At 40.8% G+C, this 18,147-nt stretch overlaps 1 protein-coding gene across 1 annotated transcript in view; it reads left to right on the top strand.

The window, feature by feature from the left end:
* The window catches only part of LOC149257293 (P-loop containing nucleoside triphosphate hydrolases superfamily protein), a 92,131-nt gene that overhangs the window by 51,398 nt on the left and 22,586 nt on the right, over nt 1-18,147 (top strand). The window contains exons 5-9 of the mRNA XM_089413908.1: nt 6,887-6,983; nt 7,089-7,169; nt 7,269-7,501; nt 9,339-9,533; nt 9,723-9,813. Coding sequence (XP_089270034.1) covers nt 6,887-6,983; nt 7,089-7,169; nt 7,269-7,501; nt 9,339-9,533; nt 9,723-9,813 — 697 coding nt within the window. The remainder of the gene's footprint in view (nt 1-6,886; nt 6,984-7,088; nt 7,170-7,268; nt 7,502-9,338; nt 9,534-9,722; nt 9,814-18,147) is intronic.

Genomic DNA, 18,147 nt, shown 5'->3' with positions numbered 1-18,147 from the left:
GTTGCTAATGGTTGAGCGAAAAAGAGGTGTTGATTGGTAAAGGTATCCCAGAGTTGCTTTTTTGTAAGGGTTGCGTTACTCACTTCTTGGTGGGGTGTCGCTGATTTTTTTAGGGACTCAACTTTTTCATGAGAGTCTGTTGACTTTGTTGAATCTGATGAGATGTGTTCTTGATTCTCTTCATTTTCTTTTAGTAGTGGTTTGGGTGTACAATTCGCCTTTTTACACAGAATTTTCAGCGTTGTTAAGGCCTCTCTGATGTCTACTTCTGTTTGGACATGTTGATTTTCCATCTTTATTTCCATTCGATTTGTCGTATCGTGAAGATTTTTTATTTTGTCAGCCTGTTTTTTGATATTGTTAGCCAGCCCCTCAAGCTTGATCTTGAATTCATCTAATCTTTTACTGACCTCATCGTGGTTGTTACTTATCCTATGCTCCGCGTCCAATTTTTTTTTTTGGAAATCCGCCATTGTCATTGTCGACATTGAGCGAGTTTGTGGGGGCATGTATTTATCTGCCAGCTTAATTTTTTTTTTTTTTTTTTGTGGTTTTAATTAATTAATTTAAAAAAAATTAATTAAATTAACCTTATATATATAACTTATATATAATTATATATAATTAATTATATATATATAATATAATTAAATTTAATTATAATATACGTATATGATACCATAATATATATATATATATATATATATATCATATGCGTTACTACCACTCGGAACAGTGACGACGTATCCTTTTGACTGTTCATAAAACTTGAATTTTACCACAGATTTATGATGGATGACTTGGCGTTCACCAGGGTACGACGGCCGCACGAAAAATGTGCTGACGGAAGGGCAGAAGCAGACAGGGTAAGCCCGCACAGCGGATGGGAAGGCGGAGGCCGCAGTCTTCTGGGTAGATGGAGACAGTGGATGGGTGTAGAAAAAAATACGGTGCGCTGTGGACAAAAGCGGAGGCGATGGGCAGCGGAGGGAATACGCAGCTCGGGGGTTTGTTAGTAATGCTGGGTCACTGCGGTGGCAGCGGAAACAGAGATGGTGTAGGCGGATTGGGACGGGGTGCTGACAGATGACGCAGCGAAAATGAAGATTGGTGATTGCCAGGTGATAAGATCGTTTGCTCCGATACCAGATGAAGTGTAAAACTTCTCGATACACAGAGAATATATAAAAATATATAAAAATATTTATTAGTAATTGAATTGACAGATGATGCTGTTTACAATGGGGTTCCTGGCTTATATACCGCCATGGGCACCCTTTGGGGAAAGGGATGATCTTATGATCGTGCCCTTTCGTCTGATTAAACTAAAATTAAATAATAAACCTAAATTTAAATACTAACTAATTTTTTACATAACATCAGGTGAGACCTCACCTGTTCGCAGTTGTTGAAAAATGCCGGCGTTTGAGGGGGTTTTGTTGGCTTAACTCTGAACCCTGGGTCACCCCTTTGTGCCAACATTGGGCAAGAAAGAAAAAGGGCATGGCGTTTGTTACAAATTCCAGAATGTCAAGGAGATTGGGCAAGGACAAGGTCCGTGGGTGCAAGTCATAAAGGACAAATACCTAGACCATAATTACATTGTCGATTGGGCTAGGACCACTAAAAAAAAGCATAGAATGCTTCATTCATCTGGAAAGCAACTACTTAGGCCTTCCCACTGATTGGGAAATGGTTGATGATTCGGACTTAAACAGGAATGCAACAAATTACAGAGATAACCATAAACACAGATATGCAGCGGAAATAATACTTCATTTTATTAATGTAAAATACTGAAATATGCTTACAAACAGTAATGGAAATAAACCAGCTAGGGCGATGGTAGCTTATCTCTGAGAAGAGATGTGGTGGCTACATGCTTCTGAACTGTGTTACAATGAGGCTCGAAGGCCTATTTATTGTTGAGAAACAATGGAAAACCCTTAACATTCCAAAACCTAACCCTAGAAGATGAAATGCCAAACTGTGGGCCCCGTTTGGGTAAATTGGTACATCAACTTCCCAGGGTCGTAACTTTGGCATACGATCTCCGTTTGACGTGTACAATAGCTCGTTAGAAAGATCTATCCGAGCACTACCACTTTGGGTAGGGCAACATAATCCATGGACCCATGTTGCCCCCAGATTTCCCAAAAAACGTCGTTTAGGGCCTCAAAACGGCTCCGGAAGTTCAGGACCTGAAACACTGCTAAAAATAGTAAGTTGTGCTACAATTAAGAAAACTGAAAATGCTGAAAGAGATAGTTGTGGGGGTCCAAATGGGCTAGGTGGGTGGCCACCAACATCCACCTGGATCATTCCTCACCCCTTAGGAAGCAATGGTCCCCATTGCGTTGAGTTCCTCCCTGAGATGAGGAAGCTTCTACTGAGCTGGGTCTCTGGTGAGCTGTTCTGCAATCTCTGATGTGTTCAGAAGTGGTGGGAAGCATGGTCGACGACGGTCCACATTGAACACTCGGTGCAAGCCAAGGAATGGAGGAGTGTTGTGCTTCAAAGCATTGTTGCTCGTAGCCTTGGTACTGGTGTAAGGACCATGTCGGAGTGGTCTGAGTTTCTGATAGTTTTTGGTAAGGCGTTCTCTCTGCAGATGTAACCAAACTTTGTCGCCCACCTGAAACTTGTGTGGTACCCCTGTGGGTGAGGAGAAGTTGTTTCTGTGTTCTGTCATGACCATATCCCTTTGCTGCTGCTGCTGCGCGGAGGAACCCTTTGCGGGGGTCATGGATGTAGCAACGATCTTCCCTTTACTTTGGGAGCAAACCAGACAGAAAATGAATTTCCTAGTCTGGGAGATGAGCTTGCTGCCTTTCTTGGCAGTGATCAAAGAGGTGGTGGTAGGTGGGGCTACCTCCAGTATCCTGTATAATGAATTATCCAAAGAAATAATGATAGCACGAGGCATTAACTCATACACAGCATGTCGCCTCCACAAGTATGGCTGGCCTAATAGTACATCACAAACATCCAAAGGTGTAACGTCACACAATACCTCGTCTGTGAAGGGCTTGATGCTGTAGGGAAGGCGACACTACTGGCGAACTTTGAGATCTCGTCCTTCATGAAGCCACCTGATACTGTACGGCTGCGGGTGTGGTGTAGTTGGTAGGCCCAACCGCTTCACGACCTCTGCTGAAATGAGGTTCTTTTGGCTGCCACTGTCGACAATGAATTGCAGCGGCGAACCCTTCACCCACATCTGTGAGTGGAAAAGACGTTCCCCCTCCTCTGGTTCTTCGGGCTCATTTTTTTGGATTTTGGTGGTGGCAATAGTGGCGCTGGGATCCGCATCAATGATCTGCTTCCTTTGCCATTCCCCTTGTCAGGTTCTGGCTTAGGGTCGGAACATGCATCTGATTCGGAAGCCTTCAACTCGGCCACCAACCACTGCTTGGTCCGACACTCACTTGTGTTATGAGTGGGACTCTTGTGAAACTCACACCACTTTCTTGTGTCCTTCTTCGGCTTCATGGTGTTGTTCTTTTCTTGCAGCTTCGATGGGTTGTCTTGGGTCACCCCGCCTTGGCTTTGTCCTTTGGTCTTCGGATTTGTAGATCCAAAGTCTCGCTTCTTCTGTTTGAACTTTTGCTCAATTTTGACAGTGTATCGGTACGCTGTGCCGAGCGAAGAGATGTTTAGGAACTCCATCTCTTCTTGGATGTATCTATGTAGGTAGCCACGATATTTGAGTACCAGATGCAGATTAGAATCTTTGATACCCAATTGTGTGCGAAGGGTATGAAAAATGTTGGTGAACTCTGGCACATCTTGGTCTCGTCCCTGCCGCAGTGTGGTCCATTTGATGTATTTGTCCTCATAGCTTTTGACAGGGTAGTACTGCTCCTTGATGGCATCCCGGAATGAATCCCAAGTGGGTGCGGTTGAAAATAGTGAGCTTGTGCTTTCATCCTTCTGCTCGCAGTAGGTTTCCCACCAGTCCTTGACGTGGGGGGCTGCTTTGAGAAGAGTGAAAACAATCTTTTCCCGACTCGAAAATTCATGAACAGAAAAATAACCCTCTAGCAGATTTAACCATTTGTCTACGGCATCTGCATCTATTTAACCCTCGAAGATGGAGATTTCAAAATTAACTTGTACCTTAAACGGTGTGGCGTTTCCAGAGTAGCTGTTGGAAGCTGATGCGTCACCTTTGGGTAGCCGCTGAAGGATCTGGGCAAAGCTGTCCATCATCGCGTTCCGTTGTCGTTCGAGGGCTTCTTCGAGCAAGATTTTGATAGGATCTCCTGCCCCCTCGTATTTCTTCTCATTTGCCATGGGAGGCCGTCGGGATTTGCGAGGCTAGTCTCGCAAAGGTTCGACCAGTTCAAGCCCTAACTTCTTATATCCTGACCTCGTTGGGGACATGCAAAAAAAAACAGAGAAAAAACAGACTGCTCTGATACCACTGATCCGGACTTAAACATGAACGCAACAAATTACAAAGATAACCATAAACACAGATATGCTGTGGAAATAATACTTCATTTCATTAATGTAAAATATTGAAATATGCTTACAAATAGTAATGGAAATAAACCAGGTAGGGTGATGGTAGCTTATCTCTGAGAAGAGATGTGGTGGCTACATGGCTCTGAACTGTGTTACAATGAGGCTCGAAGGCCTATTTATTGTTGAGAAACAATGGAAAACCCTTAACGTTCCAAAACCTAACCCTAGAAGATGAAACTCCAAATAGTGGGCCCCGTTAGGTAAATTGGTACATCAACTTCCCAGGGTCGTAACTTTGGCATACGATCTCCATTTGACGCGTACAATAGCTCGTTAGAAAGATCTATCCGAGCACTACCACTTTGGGTAGGGCAACATGATCCATGGACCCATGTTGCCCCCAGATTTCCCAAAAAACGTCGTTTAGGGCCTCAAAACGGCTCCGAAAGTTCAGGACCTGAAAAGCTGCTAAAAATAGTAAGTTGTGCTACAATTAAGGAAACTGAAAATGCTGAAAGAGACAGTTGTGGGGGTCCAAATGGGCTAGGTGGGTGGCCACCAACATCCACCTGGATCAATTGATTTGGTGAGTAGGCAAGGGGCACAAGGTTCAGGTAGGCCTTGATCCTTGGAGTGGAAGCAAGAACTCTTATAAATTGTTGTCCAAAAACTTAGGAAAGGACTCCACACTTTTCGGCATATAGCAAGGACTCCACACTATTGGCAAATATCCGATAATAACAGTGGCTCTTGTGGATGGAGTTGGATCTTAGGGAAGAATTTGCAGATGTTTGGAAGGCCTAATCCGACAGGCTTAGGAAATGCTATATCAATTTAAACGATGAGAATCATGAACTTATCTGGTCTCTAAATTCCTTTGTGATTCACAAACCAAAAATTGGGTATAAGGCCTTGGCCGTGGGAGGAATGGAGAACCCAATGCTCTGGAAGTTTAAATGCCCTGTAAAATACAAAATCTTTATGTGGCTTCTTCTTAATGACAAGGTGCTCTCCTGGGATATTCTGCAAAAGAAGAAGTTTTCAAGGACCTAGTAGATGCTGTCTTTATGAAGTAGCTGTTGCAAACAGCACCCATCTCATGATCTCCTATCTTTAATCAAAACAAATCTGGAAAGAAATAAAAAGCTTATCAGGATTTCACAACACATGGGAAGGGGACACTATTGAAGAAGCAATCAGGGAATGGTGCCCAAATATGGATACAAAGAGGTACAATGCTCTCCCCCTCACTTATGCTTGGGGAATCTGGTTGGCCAGAAATGCCAAGTTATCCTAGGGAAAGGACACTCTGCCTCTCAAATTTGCCACTCAAAGCCTTAACATACTAAGTGCTTATTTCCAGTTCTCCTCTTCCCCTCATAATTTGAGTTGCGGCAGGCCAAATAACTGAAGAAATTCCCTGGGCTTACCTTGATGGAGTTTCTGTTTCTCAAGGTATTCCATTCAGAGGTGGGGCTAAGGGAAGTATTTTCCTCTCTCCACTTCACACCATCTCATTCAAAGCAGGAATCGGACAGGCCACAAACAATTTCAGTGAGCTCATGGCTCTTAGACTGGTCTTCATTCTAGCCCTTGATAAAGGTGTTTCACAAATTCAAGTTCTGGGAGACTCACTATTAGTCATTCAATGGATGAAAGGATACTTCAACTTGAGAAGTTTTATGTTTCAACCTTTATTTTGGGACATCAAGAGTTTGCAAATAAAATTCACTCACCTCTCCTATGCACATGTTTACAGGGACAAAAATATGGAAGCAGATAGGCTCTCCAAAGAAGGATTGGAACTGCATGAAGGCACTTGGGAAACCCTTGAATCCCATGAAGGACAATCTGCTTCTTATCTTCATGAACCATAGTTTTAATTATTTTACTATTTCTGAGATTATGGTCAAATGATCTGAACACTTGTAAATTTTTGATCCTTTTATGGAAATTGCATGTATATTTCTGAACAATACAGAAACTGAAATTTTTTGGGTAAGGGATGGTTATAGGGTAGTGATAGAAGCAAGACAGACTCTCTTCACTTACATATGATTGTTGATATTTTGATGTAGACTGTTAAGTCTATATGTATATGTCCTTTTGAGGCAGTTGGGCTACCACTCTGTATCCGCTATTATAATATTGCTTTCTCTAATAAAATTTCTTGACTTTTTCCCGGGAAAAGAAAATATTATTGAAGTTAGAGTCTTATGTATCATAGACTATAACTTGTGAATCATGATGTGATTATTGGGTTTAATTTTCTCCTTTAATCAGTCTTTGATATATTATGAAGTCCTCATTTCTATAGGATAAGTGCTGTGCTATATCATTTTGAGTATAATTTATATGCTAGCTAATACAGTTAAACTTTATTCTCATATAGTTTATAATTACTCTGTGATTATAGATATGGGTGCAAGTCATATTTGACAAGGAATTTGGCTGAACTTGGATTCAAAGAGCCTACACCTATTCAGCGTCAGGCTATTCCTGTTCTCCTCTCAGTAAGTATTCTAAACTGATGCTAAGTACTTGGGGTTTTGAGTTTCACATCCTTTTCAGGCAACCTGTGTCATTCCAGCGGCTTTTCATCAATATTTTTCTTCTAGGGGAGAGAATGCTTTGCCTGCGCACCAACTGGTTCAGGCAAGACACTGGCTTTTCTTATACCCATTCTTATAAAATTGAAGGTATGTTGTCATATCCTTATCTCCTATCTAGCTTAGGTGCAGGAAAAAGGACAATGGTAGTGTACATGATGAGTGGAGGCTAACCTTTGCATTTAACAGGCACACTCCAAAAATGGAATTCGTGCTATGATTCTCTGCCCAACACGTGAGTTAGCTGCACAGACAACAAGGGAATGCAAGAAACTTATTGTAGGAAGGAAATTCCGTGTAAGACTAATGACTAAGACTCTTGCAAGATGTGGTGATTTTGAAAAGCTAGCAGCTGATATCCTTGTGTCTACACCCCTTCGGCTGGATTATGTTCTGAATAAGGGGAAACTTGACCTTAGTATGTAAGTAAATCTTCATTTTCCTTAAGTTTCCTTGTGCTAATTTGTGAAAGCAATGTTATCTGTTTGATGAAAGTGATTTTGGAATCTGGATTTATATACTGTAATGATCAATAGTTTGTTGGTGCTCCGTAGAAGGGAAAAGGTATAGAAGCCACAATATATCTCTTTTGTGGTAATGGTAGAAAACCTTGCAGAGATAGCTTCAGGTCCTCTCCTGGAGACATATTGCGTGCTTGTAGATGAGGTTGAGAGGGGTCTATTGTATATGAACCCTGCCGTGGTACCGTTGTCTGCATTTTCTTCCCAATGGTATAATTTATTAAAAAATTGAGAAGGCAATGCTTCATAGAACATTTAGTCAAATAAATTTCACAATGTAATTAGTGGAGCACCTGGAAACATTATTAGTAGAAAATTACTAATGTTCATGCTTTTAGATAGTTGTTGTCATTGTTGCCGCCACAAAGAAAAGACAGCAGGGGTGCTAAAATGTGCACAAGGGAAGTTTCAGACAATTTAATGGTGAAGTTATATGGCTTCTACAATTTTGAAACATCATTCTGGTAATAATCACGTGGTAAAGTTGTCATTTTCTAAATAAGGAGTGATTGTGTCAATGCATTTGGTAAGGTATCTTCTGGTGTTATTGTATCAGAAGTTCAGAGCAGGACCTCCTTGTGCAGTCCACAGAAGTTCTAGTCTACTAAACATGTGGAGCATCTCTAGCTTTCCTTCACTGTTGTTTTGCACCATTTTTGGTGACAGAGAATGCTTGATTGGATAATATTCACAAGGGGATTTCTATAATTTTATTTGAAGTATTGACTTCAGGAGCTTCTTGATGTTACTTTAAAGTTTAAATTAACAATTTTCTAGGCATACTTGTTGCCAATATAAGATATAGGTTAGGGATGCTGTGTTCAGTAGCTTCAGCTCTTTTTACAGGTTCAACTACTTCAGTTTTCACAGTGCTTGATGAATATGACAGCAAGCCCATACTTATATCCCCTCCCCTGCTCTTGATCATCAAGATGAGCAGGCTCTGACATTTTATTTCGCTATCATGTGCAGCACTGAGACCCTCAGTGTTTGGTCCTTTTATTGTATCACTGAATCTACACTTATATCTTTTTGTCGGACTGCTAGGTTAAAGTTCATAGCTAGATATTTATCTCTGCTTTTCCTCTTTCTGCTTTTCTTACTTTCATTATCAGTATAGAAGTTGTTTTCGGACTCCCGCATTGTATTTACACTGAATTGTACCTGCTAGTCTTAATGACCTACTTTTGTGGTCACTTGTTGGACTTTAATATAATTTATTAATTACCTTATCTATCCTATCTTATCTTAGGTTGTAGGTGAATCTTTTATCATACGAGTTAGCTGTAAGATTTTGATACAGTCCAGCAATGCCCCATGATCGATCTGTGACTGCAGCACTTACCCATGTGCTTAGATTAGACTCTGAAAGAAATTTCTTTCATGGATTACTATAGCAAAATTATTCACCCAGGTCATATTGCACTTCCTATTTTTGATTTATAGTATATTGTTCTTTACCATACAGCTGCAACAAACTCCCATAAAACCTTATCTTTGTTTTAAAATCAGAAAAGAACTGGAAAACCCAAAGGTGCAGAAGCAAAAAAGTGGAAGTCATCTTTTTCTTATCCCACAGGTTCACAGCTTGTTGTAGATGTGTGATTAAAGTTCTTTGAGAGAGTGGTGAAGCTTTACAACGTATGTTAATGTGTTTCTTACATACAATGTGTGTGTAATTTTGATGGCATTTGCATATAATCATGTTTTGTGTGTTTGTGATTGGCTCTTCATGCAGGGTTGAGTATCTTATTCTAGATGAGTCGGATAAGCTGTTTGAACTCGGATTTATCGAACAAATTGATTCAGTAGTAAATGCTTGTTCGTGTCCCTCAATTGTACGTTCATTATTTAGTGCTACATTGCCTGATTCTGTTGAGGAGCTTGCTCGCACCATCATGCATGATGCAGTCCGAATAATTGTTGGTAGAAAGTGAGTTATAAAATGAAAATGTTTTTCCTGCTTTATACCTTTTATTTCTATATTTTGATCTTTACTGGGATTTATAACATTATTCTACAAGCAACTTTTCAATGCATTTAACATTCTAAGTATTGCATAGATTTCCAGGTATGTGCACTATTTTAACCGGCTGGTATGTCTTCTTCTGTAAACCTTCAGAAATTCGGCTTCACAGTTGGTACAACAGAAATTAAAGTTTGTTGGAAATGAGGAAGGAAAACTTCTTGCTCTTCGGCAGATTTTTGAGGAGGTGCGTTTGAAAAGGTCCATGAGTATCTGTTGTCCTTCAGAACTGCTATGTATTGTGTTTTGTATATTATCTTTGTAATATGTGCGAGTTTGCTTTTTTATCATCAATATCGTATGTCATTGTTTTCAAGTAAATTAATTTTAGACAAATTCTGAATTAATAACTTGTTTAGTCTGAAATGACCTGTGATGCATTGAATATGTATTGTCTTTGGGACAGATATTAGAGTGGTGGCATCCAATGAAGTGCTGTTAGGAATCATTATTACTTATTCCAGTTAATACTTTAGATATTCAACCTGTTGACAACCAAATCAACAATGTTGCTAAGATTCTAGCAACTTGCTAGATAGGCTCACACAGGGCAGGGACCGACTTCCACGTCAGCCCAAGCCCCTGCTATTTATGCCCCCCACTCCCCAAATGGGCAAGGGAGGAGTCCTTTAATTAACCTGAAGTAACTCCTTACTTAGATCAATGCCTTAAATGGGGTCACCTAGAGTGAAGGCGTTTACTTATATGGGGTGTCTAGCTGTAAAAAGTATCACTGTAGTAGTTGGAAACTAAATAGCAAATATTAGTAGCCAAAAATCACTGAAAATGTGTTATGCAACCTATGCATTTTGGCCTACACTGAAAACAGCAACCAAAAATGTGATTGTCTCTATCAATTTGAACTTATTACCTTTTTTAAAATTTATTTTAACCCTAATTTTTAAAAATTGAGTCAGGAGATTGAGTTGTGGGGATATTCTAACTATTTCCATCAAGCAAACAAGGGGAAATCTATTTTTTTCTTTCATTTTCCATGATTCATCTCATGAGATACATACCTTAGCAGTTGTTAGGATATTCCGATACATAGGCATTAATTAAGTATAACTTGGTCTAGTGTATAGTTAGGTAAAGTGTGTTTCTTTAGTATGTACTTTTTGTAACTTACAATCTGACGGTCACGATATGTTCTAGACAGGAATTGATTCGGCGATTCATTCTCTCCTTGGTATTTCTGACACTTGATCCATGGCTTAACACCCGATTGGTCCATGATCTTTATTTAAAGAGCATGGAGGGTCATTTTTCGAACACCGTTTATGATAGAAACTTATGTAAATTTTCTTTATTTTACATTAATAATATTCCCTGAAATGGCCGTGTTGGCTCAGGCCGTGGATTGTTTCCCTCTTTGAGAGTTTTAACCACGTCAAGGATACTGGTGTACTGATCTGTGATCGGTTTGTGAGCGGTGTCCTTTGGTGTTCAATCTAAGGAACTTACCCTGTAAATTCCTACATGGTATCAGAGCATTTGAGGGCTGCATCCGTTGGTGATCCAAATCAGAAGCCGATACAACTGCATCCGACTGTCATTTTCTAGATCTACTGTTTTTGACCGCTTTCGGGCCGAGAGGACTGCTCTATTGTGTTAGGAGCATCTGTTCCAGTCAGGAAACCCTTTCGTTTCACGAGAAAAGGTTTCCAGTAGCTCTAGCTACGTCATTTTTAAGATCTGGAGGTACATACTCTTTATTTGCAGTTATAGTTATTTATCTCTCTGTTTATTTCGGTTTATAGTCATCTATAATTTTTTTATTACCGGACCTATACCTTTCATTTTTGCGTGTGCTCTTTGCTTTGCGACTCTGCGCGATCTGGGTAAACCAGAAATAGAAAGAAAGGATTTTTCTCATGCGTATGCTCTTTTCCACTGCGCCATAGTGTGATCTCGGAAAATCAGAAACATTGAGGAAAATATCTAGTTTCCAGGGGACTAACCCCAAATCTAACTTTACGCTGTAAGGTTTGCATACGTTTGCTTGTTTGTTTGGTTTGTGTGGTTGTTTTTTATTTTGTAGGCCAAAAAAGGGGGTTTTCAAGTAAGCACGTGCCCCAAAAGCTTCATTGAAAAAAAACCCTTCCTTCTTTTCGACAATTACTAAATCTTTTAATTGACTCACTTGGTCTAAAGTTACTTTATGAGAATAGAGGTCTTAGATTCAAGTCTTTCTTTTTGTTGAGTTACTTTTTCAAAAAGCACATGTAACTTATGTTTTAAAGTTATTTTACTTAAAAGTGTTGCTACCCATTATAAAAAGTTAGTCACTTATAATTCTAAAGTCACTTTATCTTTTATTTAAGTTACGATTTAGTGGATAGTTCATAAAGTACCATTGTAAAAGTGACTTTCACTTATTTATAAAAGTGGGTCACATAAAATAGTCTTTTTAAAAGTAGTTAATTAGATTAAGTTTGGGGGGGGGGGTTTAATATAACATTATCATCAACTTCCCAACATTCACGTGGTTCGTTGGCATCTTCAAGAATTTTTCTTCGAAAAGCCATAACTTCTTCATGCGGAAGCTGTTTTCAAAGCCTTTTTTTTGAATCGACTTAATTTTTCGAGATCTTTCTATTGGAACACTTAGTTTTAACATATACAGCTTTAGTTTATTTTAAAATGGAAAGTCCATGCCTAGTTATTCTTGACAACACAAACTGCTTCCAATGACTATCCTACATGGTGGATTTACTTAGAAGTAAAGGTCTTTATAGAATAGCTTCAAACCAAGAGTCTAAACTTCAAGATGAAGATAAGCTAGCCAAATGAGAAAATAAGCAAGACCAAGCACGTGGGTTGATAGGGATGTCTATTTCTCTAGACCTTATGTTGTGGCTCTCAGATACAGCCTCAGATTGCTTACAAGATCAGTGCCTGGGCACATCTAAGTTTGGAGTGTCTCAAATGATTCTGAATGAAATGGAGACCACACACACACACACGCACACACACACACACATATATAAAGGGAGTGGGTTGGTTCATTCATCTAAAGGAGTAAAACATGAATTTCTGGTACTTCTTTACATGTACAAATCACATAAATATATGCATAAAATAGTGGAGGCCGAGTAGTTCGAGGACTTATAGTTTAATAAACTTTGTAGAGCAATGATAGAGGATAAGGAGAAGGAGCAACTCATCATATGGAGCTTACAACATCAAGAATTCTATGCTTAACACATAGAGCTTGCAACTTTAAGAATTCCTATACTTATTTGAGTTACAGGTAGATATAATGGACAATAGAGAGACTGGGTGCTATGATTCATGGAGCGCAACTATTAAAGATATAATTTCAATGATCCATATAGGCACATGCATTAACAATATCGATACAAATGAATCTGTGAGGAAGTTACAGGCATATGCATTAACATATCAATACCAATGAATCTGTGAGGAAGCTTGAACTATTTCCAACAGCTATGAGTACATGAATTCTGAGAAGAAACATGAACATAATGAGTTTTAACAGAGGAACAACATACTGTAATACTCGAAGGGGGAATCACCACCATTTGCTTGATATTCTAAAAGACTTGTATTATGAAGTTATACAGTCCGAAAATAACATGTAGAGCTTTCTTTTGGATTTGTGAACCTTTGTTAAGTCTTGCTTCCTCCTATTTATCAGGAGAGGAGGAGCGTTGAACATTCATTACATCAAAAATATCTTAGGCAGATTCTCAGCGGTTAGGTTGACTAGCTGTCTCGGCCAGGGATGGCTCTGTGGCCCAAAAACATTACAAAATTAATTGCCTCATTGAAGGGAGGCACATTACATGGCAACAATTCAGTCATGTTAATTTTAGGTATGTTCTATGCTAGAGCAATTTATTTAAATTTTCATAGTTAGGAATCACATCAGCATTAAACTAAACTGCAGATAGAACATAAATATAAATCGCAGAAGACAAGCCAAGACAAGAGGACACAAGATGTGGCACTAGCTAGGGACAAACCCCATAATGTGGGGAAACCCTTGATCAATTCTTCTTTTATGTTCTTCAAAGTTCAACAGAGAAAGTGAGAGAGCTAGTACATTTACAATAGAAGTCAACACTTTGACTTTTGATATCTACAGAGATCAGTTGAAGACATATTGCTTCAACTGATTCTCTAAGGTGACTTCTTCACCTATCATAGTGCTGCATCTCGTCCATTTATTGCACCTTACCGTGTAGCACCATCATGTTGCATCATGCATCATCATGCTGCCCATGATTACTATGCTGCCCATACATCATGCTATCCATGATCTCTTGCATCATGCTGCCCATGATCTCATCTATCATGCTGCCCATTCATCATGTTGCCCATGATCTCTTGCATCATGCTGCCCATTCATCATGCTACCCATTCATCATGCTGCCCATGATCTCATCTATTATGTTGCCCATTCATCATGCTGCCCATGATCTCATCTATCATGTTGCCCATTATGTTGCATCTTCTATCATGCAGCCTTATTTATGTAGCAATAAGTAGATCAGCCTTAGTTGCTTGCTATGGCTTGCAGCCTAGCAAAGCAGCTAGGCTATAGTTCCAGATACCTTCCAGCAGACCCATCTTAAACTATCCTTCTATTTTCATGTTGTCACCTACAACAATCCAATATTATGACAGCAGCTTGATCCTCAGACCTATCCTTGTTGCTGCGTATATATTCTCATGTATAGCGGTTCCATAGGTCCTCACCATGACAACGTTAGGTTGCACAATATTCAAACCCTTGTTTCATGATAGCCTTAGATTAGGGCTGTTCTGTACAGTGATTAGAACTTATTTATGACAGCGTATAGGTCTGCGTAAACCTTCACACTGCGTATTGGCTTGGCAGCTACAGGTCTCCTTTTAACTGCAGCCAGATCTCCTTGACATGATTGCGGCTTCTTCTTCCTCCATTGACTGCGTGAACAGGTCTGCGTTTAGGCTGCTACAGGCAGCGTATGAAGGCTTCTAGGATAGCGTATCAATGTCTCCCTTGACTTCGTTTTAGGGCTGCTCCATTACTGCGACCAAATCTCCTCTAACTGTGGCTCCATGCCTTGACAACGGTTCCTTTTCATGACTGCGTATAACTGCATCTAGGGCATCACATTGCTGTGCGTATAGTTGCTTCCCATTGCTAACGGATTAGGGCATCGTATGGTAGCTAGGGCATCATACTCTTTAGTATCTCTCCTTCTCCAAAAACCCAAGACGTGGAGAGGAGATCACCTAAAAAGTGTGTGTTAAAATGACTTCAAGTCCTTGCCAATTTATATTAAAATGTAGATGATGAATAGACATGTCTATTGGGCTTCTGAGCCTACTCAAATTGCTGGCCGGCTTGATAATAATTCCATAATCAAAATAAATTCATATCTCCAAATCGGATGATCTTTAGATCAATCCTACACCTCTCGACGAGAGGGATCCAATGAAAATATCAGCTGCCATAAATAAGCTGACCCACATGGAGTTTGGCCCTAGTTGCCAATTTAACACTCCCTCTCAACTAGGGAGAACTCCATTCGTTGATCCATATGTCCAACTGTACTATCTCTGCCATCAGTGCCCTGCACTGCTCTGCTCAGCTTTGCTAAGCTCTGCCCAGCTCTGCTCAGCTTTGCTAGCTCTGCTCAGCTTTGTTGGCTCTGCTTTGCTCTGCTGGCTCTGCTCTACTCTGCTCAACTTAGCTCTGCTGAACCATGAAGAAGAAGAATTGATCGAGAATGTCTCATACCATTCTCCACTGACCCGAAGTCAGTCTCAGAGTGCGTACCACTGGTCCCAGACCAGTCTCAACCAACCTAAAGTCAGCGTCATAGTGGGTACCACTCCTACTACTGGTCCCAGACCAGTATGAACAGTCTCAGAAGAGTGTACCACTGGTCCCAGACCAGTCTCAAGTTTCAACCGACCCGAAGTCAGTGTCATAGCATGTACCACTCTCACTAGTCCCAGACCAGTCTTCCATTGACCCTGAGTCAGTCTTAGAGTATGTACCACTGGTCCCAGACCAGTCTCAACCGACCCGAAATCAGCGTCATAGTAGGTACAACTCCTACCACTGGTCCCAGACCAGTCCTCCACTAACCCTAAGTCAGTCTTAGTGTATGTACCACTGGTCCCAGACCAGTCTCAATTGACCCGAAGTCAGCGTCATAGTAGGTACAACTTCTACCACTGGTCCCAGACCAGTATCATTGATCCCAGATCAATGAAGGTCATCCTAGCATAAGGAGTACGATAGATACAACAATGCGTCCATCGGTACTACTATGGTCCCTATCCTCATTTCCTTGCTCGTTGATCAGATGAGAGGTACTTCCCACAAGTCCCAGACTGCATGGGTAGGATGCCTCGACAGGAGAACTTAATCAATCCTGTCCTCACAGGAGAACTTAATCATCCTGCTACACAATTGCCATGGAGAACACATCATCCAGGCCTCACAAAAGAGCTAATCATCCTGCTACATAGTCATCATGGAGAACACATGATCCAGACCTCACACGAGAACTAATCATCCTGCTACACAATCGTCATGGAGAACACATCATCCAGACCTCACAGGAGAACTAATCATCCTGCTACATAGGAGAGCGAATCATCCTGTCCCACAAGAGAGCGAATCATCTTGTTCCACAAGAGAGCGAATCATCTTGTTCATAGTGGGCACCACCAGGGGAGGGTGAGTCTCCCTGTGGTCGTATGTTGCTCTAGTAAGAACCGCAAGCCCCCATAGCTCCCAGAGCTCAATGTATGTAACATGCAGGACCCTTTTACAAGGGTCTCTCGACGACTCCAAGTCGTCCGGGAAAATCACAAATTTGATCTTTCCCAGGGGCTGTGAAAAAGTGTAGCGACCTGTACATCATCTCAGTGCGATGGAGCCTCCTTGCTCATCGTCTTACCATATCCCAGATAAGGCAGTATTTGATTTCTATTTGCTGGAGCAATCATTGAATATGGGATTCCTCAATACTCGAATCCCACCTCTAGTTGTCACAGAGAATCACAGTGGTATTCATAATGTGTACTCATTGAAAAGTTTCCACAACCAGGCAACTTCATACTAGGTCATACTCGCAGTTATGTATCCGGTCTCGGCGGTACTTATAACAACCGACTTCTACTTCCTGCTCATCCATGATATCGAAGCAGAATCCAAAGAGAACTAGCACTGAAAAGTGCTCTAGTGATCCTCCACACTGCCTGCCAAGTCAGCATTCGAATACTCATGCAATTTTCATATTTCCGGCAGTGTATTGTGCCCCGAAGATATCTTAGAAGATTCTTGGCACCAATCTAGTGAGGCTCAACCAAATATGAGCTCATCATGCTAAAACATATGTCTGGAATCCAACTCCCTCTTACTTCTGCAAATGAGAGGGTCTGCACTTGTCAGAAATAGTTCGTCCATATAAGGTGCCGGTATGAGAGGTCTATCATCCACAACCTTTGGGTAATGGTTTGGATCGGTTTCACTCCTAGTGAATCTCAGCTTCATCAAACAGCTATCAATCCTCTCATATTACGCCCGGGGTGTTTTGCTTCAAGCCATAGAGGGCTTTCTTCCACCTGTATACATGAGATTCCCATTCATGAATCTCAAACTCCACGGGTTGCTCCAAACCTGTGGACTTGCTACATGAGGGGAATGGTCCCCTTGTAAGATTTTCCTTCGGTACATCTCAGACATGTACTTTCATGCTCCTTTTGAATTCAGGCTTCCCTGTCACCATCTGACTCACAGACCTCCGGTGCTATGTGTCAATGGACATGGTCCCCAGTGTACGTATTTGAAAATTCTATTTTCAAATACGTACCTTTCCATCGATGAGTGCCACCCTGAAACCTTTGACTTCCATTTCCGAGATGGACACCAGGTTCTTCTTGCAATCAGGTACATAAAGGAGATTCTGGGGTTCCTTGCTTTCTTTGAAGAGTTGACCATTTCCTTGATGACCTGCATTACTTGTCATTCCTCTGATCATTGAAGATGTCCCTGGAATGATTATTATCTTCATCAAGAGATGTGTCCCTGTCCTTTGGACACTCCTTTGCATAATGGCCGAACTTATTTCAAGGCATTCGCCTTTCCTTCCACCCTTTGATCCGAACTTCCCAATGAAGTGATCTTTAGGTAGGACATCAGAAACTTTCCGCTGCGCCATTCTGATAATATTCTCTGCTTCGACTTCACCCTAGGTGAATTAGAAGAGGGATGAGGAACCCATTGATCCTTTTGTCCTGTCCCAACTGTCTTCGGTGATTGCTCTTTCACTCTTGCTTGGGCATTGTCTTCACCTCAGCTCTGATACCATGTTAATTTTAGGTATGTTCTATGCTAGAGCAATTTATTTAAATTTTCATAGTTAGCAATCACATCAGCATTAAACTAAACTGCAGATAGAACATAAATATAAATTGCAGAAGACAAGCCAAGACAAGAGGACACAAGATGTGGTGCTAGCCAGGGACAAACCCCACAATGTGGGGAAAC

The sequence above is a fragment of the Pinus tabuliformis genome, chromosome 6 (genome assembly GCF_031772625.1).
Source record: "Pinus tabuliformis cultivar Carrire ecotype Pingquan chromosome 6, CPIR1, whole genome shotgun sequence".
Classification (NCBI taxonomy): Eukaryota; Viridiplantae; Streptophyta; class Pinopsida; order Pinales; family Pinaceae; genus Pinus; species Pinus tabuliformis.
This window is presented reverse-complemented; position numbering and strand designations above follow the sequence as displayed.